At 36.1% G+C, this 15,824-nt stretch overlaps 1 protein-coding gene across 1 annotated transcript in view; it reads right to left on the minus strand.

Moving 5' to 3' along the window:
* Positions 1 to 9,176: 9,176 nt before the first annotated feature.
* The window catches only part of nxph1 (neurexophilin 1), a 63,274-nt gene continuing 56,626 nt past the window's right edge, over positions 9,177 to 15,824 (minus strand). The window contains exon 2 of the mRNA XM_017430671.3: positions 9,177 to 12,859. Coding sequence (XP_017286160.1) covers positions 12,104 to 12,859 — 756 coding nt within the window. The 3' untranslated portion in view covers positions 9,177 to 12,103. The remainder of the gene's footprint in view (positions 12,860 to 15,824) is intronic.

Raw genomic sequence — 15,824 nt, forward strand, 5'->3', positions numbered from 1 at the left:
TCTGAATTGAGAAAGCTCCTCGGATGAGAAGCGAAACGTCTTCAGCTACAGAATAGAAGTCCAGTTGTTTTTGTTTTTTAACTTTTTTTGAATTTACCATGGCCTGGATGACTGAGAATCTACACCAGCATAATGTGATGAATTGGCACCTCTGGTGCTGTCCTATGCAGATCTAGTTCTTTGTTTAACTAATCTTAAAGAGCAGTTCCCTGAGTCCAAAACAAATTTCCCCAAAAGTATACTATATTCTTTATTTATATGAAAAAGTATAATACATATATTTTATCATTTGTCATAGTTTTGGTGTTTTGTTTGATGGTTTTTCTGGTTCTTGTTCTGCTGTGTTTGTCTTTTGGATTTGTGTTCATGTCTTGTCATTTTCACCTCCCCAGCAACCTGCCACGCCTCCTTCTCTCATTCCTTGCTGTTCAGTTACTTTCCAGTTTCTCATGCCACACCCACATTACCATGACTACTTAATCACTGCCATCATTTTCACCTGTTTGTTATTACTCACCTGTGCCCATTTTCCTCCTGATACTCAGCCTTCATATACCGGTCTTTGCTCTTCATTCCCTACTGGGTCATTCCGTTTCTTGCTGTGTTTTCCACGTTGTCCTCGGTTGTCTTGTCTTGTTATACCTCACTTTGTCCCTCGTTTTGAATTTTGGAATTTTGTTATTGTTAGTTTTGCTGCCTTGTCAGCCCGTTTGTTTTTGTCAGTTTATTTTAGTTAATAAATTAATTTCCTTTTTTACTATGAGTCTGCGTCCTGGGTTCGCCTCTGTCTCCACGCCTTATGACAATCATTTACTCACCTCTCTGTTTAATGTTTTATGTAGTCTTTTAAGTGTAACTTTTTTGATGATAAAATGTCTTCTTTTGAAACACAGCAGATATTAAAATTAAAATAATACTATATATTTTGTTTGCTTTCATCTTTGGAAATGCTATGAAAATACTTGTCATCTTTTTGCTCATTCTGTTAAGTAACTAATGCATTTGGCTGCAAAAAATGGTAGGAAAGCTTCTACTTTTAGAGCAAATATAGGAGAGAAGTTTCAACTTCACAAGGAATTGGAGAGTTAAACTTTTATGCAGTGGAACATTTTCATAGAGGTGAAGAGACGTTCAGGGACCTCTATCAAACAGCCTCTAGAAACCGAACATTGACCAATCAAGTCAGGCCAGAAGAGGTGCAAAATAGAAATTGAAGGTATTATTATATTAATATTCCTGTAAATACATTGGCTATTTCAGGTTTTTGATTTGCAGTTTGAATTCTTAATGTCCTTTGTAGAGTTGGAATTTCCAGATATTTGTATTTTCTCTAAGAGTACCAAAAAACCCCCAAAATGCTAATAATAAAAAAAAACTGTGTATTCCAGTTTAAACATTTTGACTAAGATTACATTGCTCCTGTATATANTATATATATATATATATATATATGAAAACCATGCTGTAAGTGACAAGCAACAGATCAGAGATGAGTTGCGATGGCTGATGTCAAACCATAACATTTTAGAGGTGAATTATAATTACTAATATTTCACAGCAATTAAAATGAAAAAAAGTCCGGAGGGTTTTTGCTGTTAATTTTGAGTTGCTACAGGAGTAAGACGGAAACAAAGCTGAAAAGAAAATTGCATTAGTAAGTTGAGGAAGACTGTATTAAAATGCAAATGTACAGCTGTTAATAGTTCTTCAAAAACCAATAATCCCCTACAGCCAGTCATGTGTCAAAATGGTTAATGGAAAAATATCCCAGAGGCACACAGGGTCCCTTTTCCATTCCACTTTTGATTAAAGCAGAAATTCTGTTCAGGGAAAAGTGGGGATTGGGTCAGGATGGGACTGCCAAAGATGTCTTAATGCGGGCAGGATACCAAACTCATTGTTCTGAAGCCCTGATTTCACAGACATGCTTTCTCAGGGGAAGAACCCTAATCATAAACAAGAGGATGCTGGGTAGGCATATCAGATCTGTATTTGTTACTGGTATTCATTGTACAGCTTGAAAATATCAACACGAAATGTTATTAGGTAGGTGGTAACTTGAAAGGATGGGGTTTGAATGTGTTTGGCAAACCAACATTACCTTGTCTTCTTAAATATATTTCTTTATATTGAAGCTTTATGAATGAAAAAGCTCCAAGAAGATGACGAATTCTTGTCAGATTTAGTGAGGAGAGGTACTGTATGTTTTTTTTGTTATAATTAAAAGTCTAGCAATCATTGAAAGAGTTAATCAGTTGTAGATGTGCATCCAACTATTGTTTCCTGAAAGTTTCAATAAAATCCTTCAAGTAGTTTAGTAACAGTTTGTAAATTTGGATCCAGGAGTACAGACTCAACACAAGGAGTTTGAGAGAACTTAGAACTAGCGACAGCAAAGGAAAAGTGTCTTGGTACGTACTGAAACCTTGTGAAACATTCGTTCCCAAGCACTGTTCTACGATCTGTTCTGAGCGCAGCATGTCACATGACTGTTCCATTCTGCGTTCCTACGAAACAGCAAACTGAAGTTCAGTGAAACTCAGACAAGAAGGTGGCGATCTTGTTATGTTTTTTTTACAAATAAAATAAATAAGTTACTGCAATTAAACAAAATAAAAAGTTCATATATACTTTATATGTTAAGGATTAGTTCTCATGTAGTACATTCTTCTCCCGACATTAAAAATATTTCAGAGCTCTTCCAAGCAACTATGTATTTGCAAAGTCTCGCCTCATTTACCCGAGTGTCTCGTACAGAGCATGAGTTTGAATTTTGGGATGTATTTGATGTAGAAATGGATAGGAAGTATCTAATTTCTTGTTGTACAGATTGTTTATCTGAATAAAAATGTGTAAATGTACAGGAGCAGGCTGACACAGATTAATTCAAATAAAATATCCTTTCATTAAAATAATACTAATAAACCAACACAAGAGATTACAAGAGACAAAAAGACACAAGAAAACGTTCTACTTTTAATTGAGTGTAATATTTTAAAACAACACAAACTGACAAAATAAATGACAAAACTGGGATTATTTGTCTAAATGTCCTTCAATAACAAAAAAAAATGTCATCTTATTTTATTTATTTGTTTTTTCTTATTTTTATGCTCAGAATTAAATATTTCTTTCTTTAGTTGTTTAGTTAAGGGAAACGGAAAAGGATTTAATTTCTCACTGTAACCACCGTGTTTTGCTGTGTATGTGGTCACCAGATGTCGCTGTGTTGAGATGTTTCAAACATTCTGTCATGTGAGGTGGAGATGACGGAGACGAACCCAGAGTGCAGACTCATTTTAAAAAGAAACTAATTTATTAAACTAAAGAATAAACAAAACAAAAAGCTGACATGGGGTGGCACAGTGGGATAGTGGTTAGAGCAGCAAGAAGGTTGCAGGATCGCTTCCCGGCCTGGGGCCTTTCTGGGTGGAGTTTGCATGTTCTCCCTGTGCACACGTGGGCTTACTCCGGGTACTCCGGTTTCCTCCCACAGACTAAAAACATGCATGTTAGGTTAATTGATGACTCTTAAATTGTCCCTAGGTGTGAGTGAGAGTGTGAATGGTTGTTTGTCTCGTTAGTCTCTATGTGTCCCTGTGATGGACTTGCGACCTGTCCAGGGTGTCCCCCGCCTCTCGCACAGTGACTGCTGGGGATAGGCGCCAGCTCCCCACGACCCGGAATGGAGAAGAGGGTAAAGAAAATAGATGGATGGATTGAAAAAGCTGACGTGGCAGCAAACAAATAAAAACATAAACTAAAACGAGAACAGAAATATGAACAGGCACAGGAAACCACAGGACCGGGAACAGGCAGGACAGAAACAAACAACAAACATCAACAATGGACCAGCGGGGTATGGAAGGAAATGACTGGGTTTTAAAGCCCAGAGGAAAATGAGGTAAGTGGACTCAGGTGTGTGGGAGCAATCACAGGCAGGTGGAGATGGGCGTGGCAGGGAAACTGAGAGAGAGTGACTGGGTAGGAGAAAATGACAACACAAACACAAGAGACAGACAGAATCCCAACAGAAACGAAACAATAAACCCAGATCACTAAATGAAACAAGACGAAAATGAAGAAAAACCCAAAAACTCCAAATCCCTACACATTCCCCGACATCACATCTTTCTCTGGAACTATTGTTCCAAATGATTGGTCTTTGTATGCTATCACTACTAAGAACTTTAACAAAACTAAATAGCAACAACCCAAAAAACAAAACAGGCTGTCACATCATCAGCAATAACCTTCAAGAACTTGAAGGAAACACAAGGTGGCACAAGGACCAACTGGACACGGCATTAAAGCTCATCAATGGCAGGGTGAAGATAAACTAGGAGTGGGGACTTAAAAAGGCTTGGGTAAATTTGGAGAGTGTTGACAGGTGACTGATGCTGACAGAGAACAGGTGTAGATGGGCGTAGCAGGCAGATTATGGAAAAAGTACTGACTGAGTAAGGAATGGGCTGATGGTACAAAGGAACTGGACTAAACCCACAAGAATTATCAAGTGAAAACACAAGAAGCAGAACCAAACACATAAACTAAAAAATACAGAAAATAAACACAATAACAAAAAGGGGAATAAACCTAGCATTAACCATAAGATCTGCCTAAACAACCAAACACTCATATGAGATATTGTGTCAACAGAGTTGACCACAAATAGCTTATGGTAGCATTTTCAACAAAGATCTTGCACATCTGTTAGGGCTCAGGATATCTGTTGGGGTCAGTTGGCATTCATCTTGATCGGGTTGACTCTGAACATTTTTCAAATGTAGATGTACATCCAGTGATTACTTTACGCAAGTTTCATTCAAATTCTATCAGTGGTTTATGAAATATTTTGGTAAAAGTCACACACAAATACACACACACACATGCACAAAAACATTATCATCTGCCTTTGCCTTTAGCAGTGGTTGATAATTAGATTTTTGTACTGCAGAAGTATGCTTTATTTTTGTTCCTACTATCCATGTGTATAATTGTTTTTTCGAACACCAATTTTTTGAGTTATATCTACTATAAATCATAGACTCCCGACAGCAGCACTGCAGAAGAAATTAGTTTGGCCAGTCAGATCATTTTAAAGTAGTTATTAGTCTCAGTTGCAACATTTCACTACAGTGACAAGGACAAGACACTCAGAATGAAGAAATCACACTTACATAATTTAATTAACATATATACCATCTGTAGGGGTGTAGCGATTTGCAAAAAAATTTGTATCTCAGTTTTGAAGTCAAGGTTTGGTACGTTTTCAGTACAAAGGTAACTGTAAGAAAATTACTTTTTTTTTTTCAACAGTGAGCATAATAGGAACAAAACAAAACAGATTAGTCTTTCCTAATAAAAATATAAATGTCCGTCTCAAAAAAAAAAAAAAAAAAATTTAAGTAAATTTAAAAAGTAAAAGCATCAGCATTTAGGTGAATGATAATAAGATTTTACCGGACGAGTACTGTTTTTGTATTCAGATTAGCAGTGCTGACTCTGTAGCCGACACTGTTTCTTGTTTTGTATTTCTTCCTTCAGTAAGGTGTGGTCAAGTAGCATGCTGTAATCTTTAGCCCTTGGAAGCCCTGGATGTCCATCCATCAGTCATGAGAGCAACAACAGAAGCTTAGAAGAAGTCATGGACGATGGTGGCTTAAAGCTTATTGAAGACTGATAAAATTTATTCCACCTTTCCCCCTAGAACATGCAGAGCACTCACAATCGCAGTCATTTTTAGCATTACGGAAGAATTATTTGTTCACGCTAACATTTCTAGAAGCATTGTATCGTAAAATATTAATTAGACAATAAATAACAAAGGCAGTGGTCACAGTTTCTGTGGTACCCAACTGTTTGAGGAGTTGTGTGAAACAGGTGCAGAGAAAAACGTCTGTTCAGGACTAAAAAATGTATTTGTACACCATTTCGACTCAGAAAAATGTTCAGATGCATAGGCTATACTGCAACTATCAGATGGAAGCGTAAGGTGGTATATCAATCTGTTTTTTACTTTTTTGTTTGTTTTTGGTTTACAGATCAGATTTTGTCTTTCATTCCTTTTTTGTCTCTGTAGTTTATCTATTGGATTCCACTGCTTATATTTTGCAGTTTATGTAGTTTCTTGTCTTGCAGACAGACATGGTGTGCCTCTTTAAATTAATATTTACTATAGCGTTTACTGATTATGAGATACATTATATCATGTATGGTATCTTTTTGTATATATTTAAAATTTGGTGATGGTGTTTATAATTATATGTAATTATTTTCAGATGCATTTTTAATATTTATGTTTACATACACAGATTCATTTATACTACTGATGAATGTATTTTTGAACACACTAACAAACTATGCAGCGGGAGCTCAGTTGGTTTGTGGACCTTTTTATACCTTTTGTGGTATATCAACCAATCAACTAGAACCACTCCCAGAGCACAAACCTCAACCATGGCCATAGCATTGCTGTGAATCCTTTCAAAAATTCCTAAATCCGGATTGTGATCTGGATCACCACCAAATGTACCATGTTTGATGTTTACTGTCATAATGCGTGGAGACAGAGGCAAACCCAGAACGGAAACTCATTTTAAAAGGAAACCAATTTATTGACTAAAACAAACTGACAAAACAAAAGGGCTGACGAGGCAGCAAAACTAACAATCGCAAAATCAAAAATCAAAAGAAAGGCAAGGCATAACATGGCATGGCAACAGAGGACAAAGTAGACGACAAACGGAACGAAATGACCCAGTAGAGATTGAAGAACAAAGACCGGTATTTAAAGACTGAGGATCAGGAGGAAAATGGACACAGATGAGTGATTGCAAACAGATGAGAATGATGGCAGTGATTGAGTTGTCATGGTAATGTGGGTGTGGCATGAAAGACTGGAATGTAACAGAACGGCAAGGTATGGAAGAAGGAGGCGTGGCAAGTTACTGGGGGAGGTGAAAGTAACAAGACATGAACACAATTTAAGATAAACAAAGCAGAACAAGAACTAGAAAAACAAACAAAAACACCAAAACCATGACATTTACTGAAAATTTCTTGAAAATCCATTCATAAATTTTTAAGTAATCTTGGGCATAGACAGACATTAACAAAAACACATCTTCCTTGGCAGAAGTAATAAAATGGGATTTTGTTTTTCACAGCATTTATACCATGATTCTTAGTCAAAAACTAGATTGAATTGAACTCAATAAAAGTGGGTTGAGCTGAATAGACTAAGAAGTTAAGTTTAGTGCAATATTTTTAATCTTCTTTATAAAGTACAATGAGATAAACGACTACTATTATAAGGTGGGACAAAATAAATAAAACTAAACTAAACTAAATTCATAAGTGAGGACCTTTTACGTTCTAGTTTTCATTGCTTGAGTGTCAACTCGCCACACTTTATTTCTGTAAGAACACGAATGAACTGTGCTCAATAACAATGGCTTCCAGAGGTTTTTCTGAACCCAGGCAGTGATTCCCACAACAGAATCATTTCTATTTTTATTGTGGTGTTGCTTGAAGGCATTCAAATGAAAGCCAATAAATTCAGGTTTTCTGCTTTATCCCTTGTTCTCAAAGATAAAGCATTCCTATACTTTTATTTTATCTTTTAAATGTATAGTTGATTAGAGTTTTAAGTTGAAAAATATTACTATTGAAATAATTTATTCATTCAGTCATTTAGTCTTGTACAAAAGATGAGACTGCTCTATCATCTTTGGAAACTTGATTTTCTATTTTTTAACAGAAAGACGTAGTGATATCTTGCATGAAGTTAACATCAGTGTTACAAATACACTAACAATACTTCATGGGACCTTATCACAAATTTCCTCAGTGGTGCTGTTGTAAGGTCAAAAAAAGGTTCAACATTCATTACATCTCGAATTACCAGAAAAACTTGTGTTTTATATTTGCTTCAATTCTGATTGGATGCACAACCCCTGCTGGCTTGTTAAAGTGAGCATTGAGGGCAAACTTTTGAAGGCAGATCCTTTAATGAGAATGTCTATAAAAGCACCCTATGGACCTGCAATGAACACACAAACCTGGCATTCATTTTAATTACTGCTAAGTTGTGAGCCAAGAAAACGCAGCGGATTTCTCTACTCAAGAGAATCTAATCTATTTAAAGCCGACTGCTGATTTTAACTGCTTAGTTGGAGGATTGGATGCCAGGTGCCACTGTGTCGTGGAACAGACACCCTCTGTCTCACATTACAATCCAGATCACTCTGGGAGTGGAATATTAGCCCATCTCTCTGTGTCCAACTTTCTGGCAGACCTGATTATTAGGATCTGCTTGATCACACATGGTACCGGATCACGGGTCGCTCCAAGAAATCATTATATTCAGGCACAGAGCTTATGTGTTCCTATTGCTCTGGAGAATATGTGGCGCTTCTCACAGCCTGTTTACACACATTCTGTTTGTACACACCACACATCCAATATGTGAAAGATGGGCGAGGCATGATGTGTCATGGTACAAATTAGGCACTTACTCACTCAGAAATAATTAGCATAAAACTGATTTTGAGTTAGGGTGAAAGAGCCGTCTTAGTAAATATCAAATTTGAAAAGGTTTATTTTGCATTTAGGAACTCTAATAAATTTAAGAAAAGTCAACAATAAATCAGTGTAGAGTACATAAAATGATTTAACACAGTCATCTATCATTAGTCAATTGAGTATTTTAATAATTGTTTCACTGTTGAAAATTGGAAAAGTTGAAATGCTAGTAGTTATATAGTGAGCTGTTTATAGTTGTTAGTTATTTTTGTTTCTTTGTTTTAGTCAAGCATTTTAGGTACATTAAACCTAAAGACTTAATATTACTGATGTTATTTCAACTATTAAATATATTGTTATTATGATTATAGTTATTATTATTATAATTATTATTATATTAAATACATTTTGAATTTGACTCTGGGATCAATAAAATATCTATCTATCTATCTATCTATTTATCTATCTATCTATCTATCTATCTATCTATCTATCTATCTATCTATCTATCTATTGCATTTAATGACATTACCAAGAATTTTTTATTCCGCCATGAGAAATGGCAAAAATAAAAATAAAAAATTGCACGTATTGCATATATATATATATATATATATATATATATATATATATATATGTATGTGTGTGTGTGTGTGCATTTAGCATAGGTTAATTATATAGTTGGTCATGTATATAGTCTCAGATAAAAGCTGGGGTAAGATCTGCACTAGAGTTTGAGATTCAAGGTTCAAGCTTACACTGTGAGTGGCCAGCATATTGCTCCTCACACAAAACCTTCACACATGTGTAGCTCATTGGATTCCAGGTCAGAGTGTGTTTCCAGTAAATTGTACATTTGCAGCTTTTGGTTACCACATCCCCATACCTTTTGGGTATGAAAAGAAACCATCTGCCAAAGATTTTTTTGTACTCACCTTGGCCCTGCTTTGTTTTCCCCTTTAGAAGTTCTCCCATAACATAAACAATCTACTGTTCAGTATTTTAATTATTATCTTTAATAATAATAACTAGTATTTTGACAATCTTTTATGTTTCCTTCAAAAAAGAAGCAGGCTAAATCATGCTTTTTCTATATTCTTTGTTTTACAAAGAGCATTTGCTTCACCTGGGGTACTGGGGTACTTAATGCCCTGTGACTGAGTAAATAAAAGCATGGGTGTGAAATGGTGACTATTTTGCACCCAGACAGTACAAAGCTGCAACCACTGTGTACAAAATGGCAACTGCTGAGTATGAAGTGAGACTTTGAGGATGTATATAAATTGAAAACTTTTGAAGATTTGCCTGTTTGACTCAAATCAGCTGCATGGAAATCCCCAGACAGCAGGAGTGGAGAGTGCAAGGATACCAGCAGGAGGTGAGTGTACAGAAAGTTAAATGGGTCATAATTTAACAAGAGCCACCAGTAAATGAACAACACTCTAGCACAAATTCAGTTTGAATGTTTAATATTTTATTTATTTGTTATTTTCACATTGGGAAATGTTATTTTTTGTTGTGTTGCCTCATATTTAAGGAATTAACCAAAACAAACACTCATTTTTGCACTGTTTTTTAAACAAACAAAAGATACCTTTAAGTTTTGGAGCTTATTCATTTTTTTGTATGACATATGGTCTGTATGACACAACGATTAAAATTAGAAGTGTTTATTGTTAATTCTATTTTCTTGGTTTATATTGTTTATTGTAAAAAAACCTTAAAGACAAAATTGGATTTCCTCCTTGCTGGGTATAAACATTATGGTAAGGGTTCCATGCAATTTATGAATTCAGCTTCAGTTGTTGAGATATGATAATGATAAGGGTGAATAGATTAACTAATCTAATGATTGAGTTCCTGTAAGGTATAATCAATCTGTTGTTTGGTCACTCTGACCTGGTGCCACTGCTTTTACGAGAGCTTGGAAGGAAGGGTGATAACCTTTCCTCAACTTACCTATGTGGTAAGTTGAGGAAAGGTTATCACCCTTCCTTATCCTCATCTATCTGCTACATTACCTTAGAGCCTCTGTACTAGCGTGAACGTTTGGTATTTGTTTCTTTTTCTAGCTGCACCGAACTGTAATTTATGTGCGCCATTACATCCCCAACAGACAAGGAAAATGTATTTCTGTTTTACTTGTGCTGCCTAATATTACTGCTTTCTCAGACTGATTTTTTGCAGATCAATATATGATTTACCTGTGCACCTGGTGTTGTAACCAGCCATTAAACACCTGATATGCACTGTGATACTGTATGCTAAATGTCTCCTACAAATAAACCATCACTCATCACTACACGAGTAAAAAACGGAATAATGCACATGCACCAACATTCACATGATAAACTTTACTGTTGTTGGTTTTTCTTTTTTACAGTTTTATCTCCAACCCCCCCATACCCCAAGAAGGAAAAAAAAATCAGAGAACAGTTTTGATATATTTAGTCAGTTTTACAGCTTGTGTACAGGATTGCTGTTTTCATGAAATTCACATCTAGGGCAGCAACATCATTTCTTTTGATAGAGGAACCAAGAACGAGCATAAATGGGGTGAACAAGAGCAGAAAGGGGGTAAACACACAGCTCATGGGGGACATGTACAGAAGCAGCATAAATTCATCAACTATGTACAATACAAATCATTCATACAAATTAGGCTCTAAGATATAGAATTCAATACATTACAGTTTATATAGTGAGTGAAAATGAGCAAGCCCCACCCCCAACCCCAAACCTACTAATCAGTCAGGCTTTTGATCAGCCCAATTATGTACCACCTGACTCAACAGCTGGCTTCACTATAAAGAAAACGGATGACAAATGCAGATCAACAGTGGTGTACATTTTCTGACTATTCTTAGGAGAAGTATGCTCAGCCTGAGCTTACCCCTAGACCACCCCTAGACCACCTCACATTTCTAAACAGCACCAAACCCACATTTGAATCCTCTGTCATCATCCGCTGCTTTGCAGTTTTTGTAAAAACATCTGGGGGTTATTATTTATCCTTGTTTTTAAATTAGCAGTTTATTTTGCTTTTCAGTTACAGTGGAAAAACTGCAGAGCCTAAGAAGCACAGCAGAGGTATTCATTCCAGATGTTTTTGTTCAGAGATTAATGCACTGTATATGGAAAAACAAAAACAAATAGATTAAAATATTACTTGACTAAGGTTGGTAAATAAATATCAAACAAACAAAAATGGCACAGTTTATTTGTGACACATAAACTCCAAAAAACCAATAAAGTACTACAGTCTAAACATGGTTGAGTACGAACACAACATAAATCAAAGAAAAGAAATCCAAAGGATAGCAATTCTATTTCTCACATAATTTTCCAAGATTAATTTTGAGCATCTTACAGTTCTATGTACCACATTTTGTATTATTTAAAAGTAACTGCTCTTTCTACAGAACTCAAATCAAGGATTAAGAAACAAAAATCTACTGAAATGGTTGTGTGGATACGTTGAGGGACAGTATGGCTAACATACACATTCTCTGGGATGGGTAGAATTCCCAGTCTGTGCTCTATTCTTCCAATGAGGTGTGTGTGCTGTTCAGGAACATCAGCCAGATGGGAAGTATGGAGTGTCACTATGGTAGTTGTAGTCTGGGCACACTTTCTGCACTAGTTTGTAGTCGGTGCTGTAGAAGGAAATGAAGATGCAGATAACTTTAAAAGGTTTGGAGCAAAGCCAGGATACATGGCTCTGGGTTTGCTCCTGGTAGCAGGTCTTGGATGGGTCAAAGTTGCACAATGTGTTCTTTGCGCCTTTCTCCACTTTCTCATACTCTATACGGCAGTTAAAAGACTTTGAATCCTTTGCATCAATGACCGACTGCTGTGCTGCCACATCAAACTCCACTATCTTGGTTGGTGGGACCAGACTGACAGATACATTACCCTGGCCTGTGGAGTTATGACGGAAATACACGCTGAAGGTGCCATTGCCATGATCCACAATTTTTCCAGTGATCAGCAGGTTGAGCTTGACTGTCTTTATGTTTGAGTGGAAGTCCCCCCAGCCGAACATCTTCTTGAACTTACCCGTCTTAACCATGGGCCGCCGTTTAACTCGTGGCCTTGAGTCCTGCAGGTCTGAGGAGTTTCTCAGCCACTCCCACAAGTCTTGCTCTGAGTAGGGCTCTGGAGTGTTATAGTGAAGGTCCAAGGCTGTGCTGTTCTCTTTGCCATGTAACGTCTGAGACAGCAGCCTACTGATGGACATCTCCTTGCCATTTTCTGTCCACATGTGCTTTAGTGTAGATTTAGGGCTTCCTGACTTTACAATGTCTGACCTTGAGGCTTGGACACTTGTGACCTGGAAAACAGAGTAAAAGAAAGGTCAGCTGGCGTTAAACGTGAGTTATTCCATATTCATGGGCAAGTCGAAATTATATAAGGTCTTGCAAGTAGCTAACATCTTACAAAAGAAACAGAAATATTCAGTATTGTTAAAATGTCAAAAAAAAAATACAGGAAAAATTGGTAGGTATTAGTTATGTTATCTTCTACTGTAATTCCCTGTATGTTGGTTTAGATCAGCCTTCTTTACATCACCTACAAACTGCTTAGAACACGACAGCTCATCTTTTCACTGGTACGAAGACACAAGCACACATAAGCCCCGTCTTACCAGCTCTTCACTGGCTTCTTGTTTGCGTTTTAATTTTGATTAATTTAAAAAAATAATAACTTTTAATGTTTTAACATGACAGGGTTGGTCTTGTCCTGATCACACTTTTGCAGTGACTTCCAACAAACTTACAGAACAGTTCACTTTTTACACACAACTCAAACTGTAGAGGCTTTTAAATCTTCATCACGACACATCTTATTATTTTGGCTTTTGAGTTAAACAGCATAATATTTTAGTGGATCTTATCTACGGTTGGGCTTTTTTATGTATATTTTATTATTCTTTTCTTCTTGTTTGTTTTATTTTAAAGATTGTTATCTGGTTTGACTAAAAGGCACTTTGGTCAACCTTGATTGTTTTAAATGTGCTGTATGAATACAATCAACATTAACACACTAAAGTAGCATTCCTTGAATAAATGCATATTTTTCAACAACTTGCATTCCCAAGTCTTAAACAAAAATCTTGTGTGATCTGTTAATGCTCAGAGTATGTGTTAGGGATGACTCTCAGCTACTAACACACCAAATTATAGCTCAATATCTACCATTTTTGTGTTTTCTATGGTTTTTAATTGTTGTCTTGAATTGAGTTGACTTCCAAATGTCATGTTAGAAACTTTCTATGAGTTTCTTTAAAATCAATTAATTGGTTCATGAGATATTTTGATAACAAACGGACAAACACTGGCACATCTTTCATGACATTTAGAAATATTTTAGACAAAACATTTGTTGGATTGAATGACCTTTTTTTTAATGTGTCTACTAAAGAGTGTAAAATAATGTGATTTTTTTATAGAAAACTTTCATAAAAATTATTCTGTCAAATCACATATGCAACATATACTTTATTTACCTTTCAAGCCAAATGAGTGCTGAGCATCACAGCATCCTATGCATTTTTTTAATTTTTATTTCATAAATTAGCACACACATGAATGTTAAACAAAAGTCAAAGGTTTATCCTCCTAAAGTGTTTTTTCCTTCTTCAGAGCAAAGAAGTAAATTATTTTAGTTTTCCAGACAGACCGTCTTAGAGGGCTTTTTAGCAGAAACACAGAATACAGTAATCAAATTAAAACACATTGCACACATTTCCTCTTTGTGTCAGACAAAAGGAGTATCAGCTGGCTCACACAAAGACAGTGGCCATTCAGTGGGTAAGACCAGACTATTAACTAAAGAATGCTCCTAGAGCTGATGATTGATTAACCCAAGGGTTTTCACTATTTAACGCCAATGCGTGGAATTACATTTAAAGAGGTCGAGGGGGAAATACAGTACTTGACATTGATTGCCTGATTTAAACAGTTAGATGTGGCAGCAAATCCATCTGGCTGAGGTTTTTGCATTCTGCAGGCTGCCCCCAGGATCAATACTTAAAAAATAAGGTTTCAGTACCAATCAGCCAGCCCTTCAGATTAAATTGCCTCACAGCACATCTTTCACCACAGAGGGCTGTATTGTCTTTGTGCTGAAGGGACAAGCAGAAATCTTTACATCTAGTGGTAACCCCCTCAGACCTGAAGTGTGCGTCTCTCTTTCAGACTTGGAACAACTTTTTGTTTCTGCAACATTTTTTACTTTTCAGGACTGCTGCAAAATTAGCCTCCCATAAACTATTCAAGAGATAGAAATGTTATTTTTTATGCTGAAAAAATTAAAACTGCTCCCAAATGATTTCTTATTTTGCAATTTCTTATTATGCATGCCTATCCTGAATGGATCAAAATGTGAAGAAATGAAATGTATGTTGAAAAGTCTTTTGACGTATATGATGTACTTGTAGTTTGCCTATCATCATTTTAAAAGTGTATTTCAGTAGATTAAATCATAAACATTGGGTCCACTGCCAAGGTAGGTGCAAAGCAAGTCGAAGCAGGTATGATGTAGGGGGAGGTAGGAAACAAAATAACATGTAAGAGCTGAAATAAAATTTTAGAAGCCATGATTTTCAACTACTAGCTACAAAAATCGCAGCCTTGCGGCATGCTGGTCACTTAGTTGTAAACATTCAGAATTAAATGAGATTTCATTGAAAGATTTGCCTATTTTTTCACAATTTTCTCACAGTTTTGAGTTGCCAACTAGTCTCCAACAATCACAGCCCACTGAGATACTACCTTAAATTTATCAGAAAAGTATCAGTGGACACAGTACAGAGAAAAAGCCACAAAGGTTTTGTTGGTGTTCAAACACCATATATGTTCCAACATTGCAATATGTACACAACAGCAACCATATGACATTGTGAACATCACATTGATGCTAAAAAGACAAAGGAATACACCACTTATACACAACTACAAAAAGTGTAAGAAAAACGAGCAATGGCAACACTAATTTCACATAAAAGTACCACAAGTAGAAAAATAAAGAAAATAAAGAAGAAGGAACTTTAATTGTCATTGTCATTTTATTGTCATTACCATGTACAATTAAATGACATTTGGCATTAAATGACATTTCTTGATTACCGCAACAGCGTCTTCACAGGTCTGACTAATAAATCAATCAAACAGCTGCAGCTGATCCAGAACGCTGCTGCTCGTGTTCTCACTAAAACCAGGAAGATAGAGCACATAACACCAGTTTTAAAGTCCCTACACTGGCTCCCTGTAGCTCAAAGAATAGACTTTAAAATA

This window comes from Kryptolebias marmoratus, linkage group LG5, assembly GCF_001649575.2.
Source record: "Kryptolebias marmoratus isolate JLee-2015 linkage group LG5, ASM164957v2, whole genome shotgun sequence".
NCBI classification, from domain to species: Eukaryota; Metazoa; Chordata; class Actinopteri; order Cyprinodontiformes; family Rivulidae; genus Kryptolebias; species Kryptolebias marmoratus.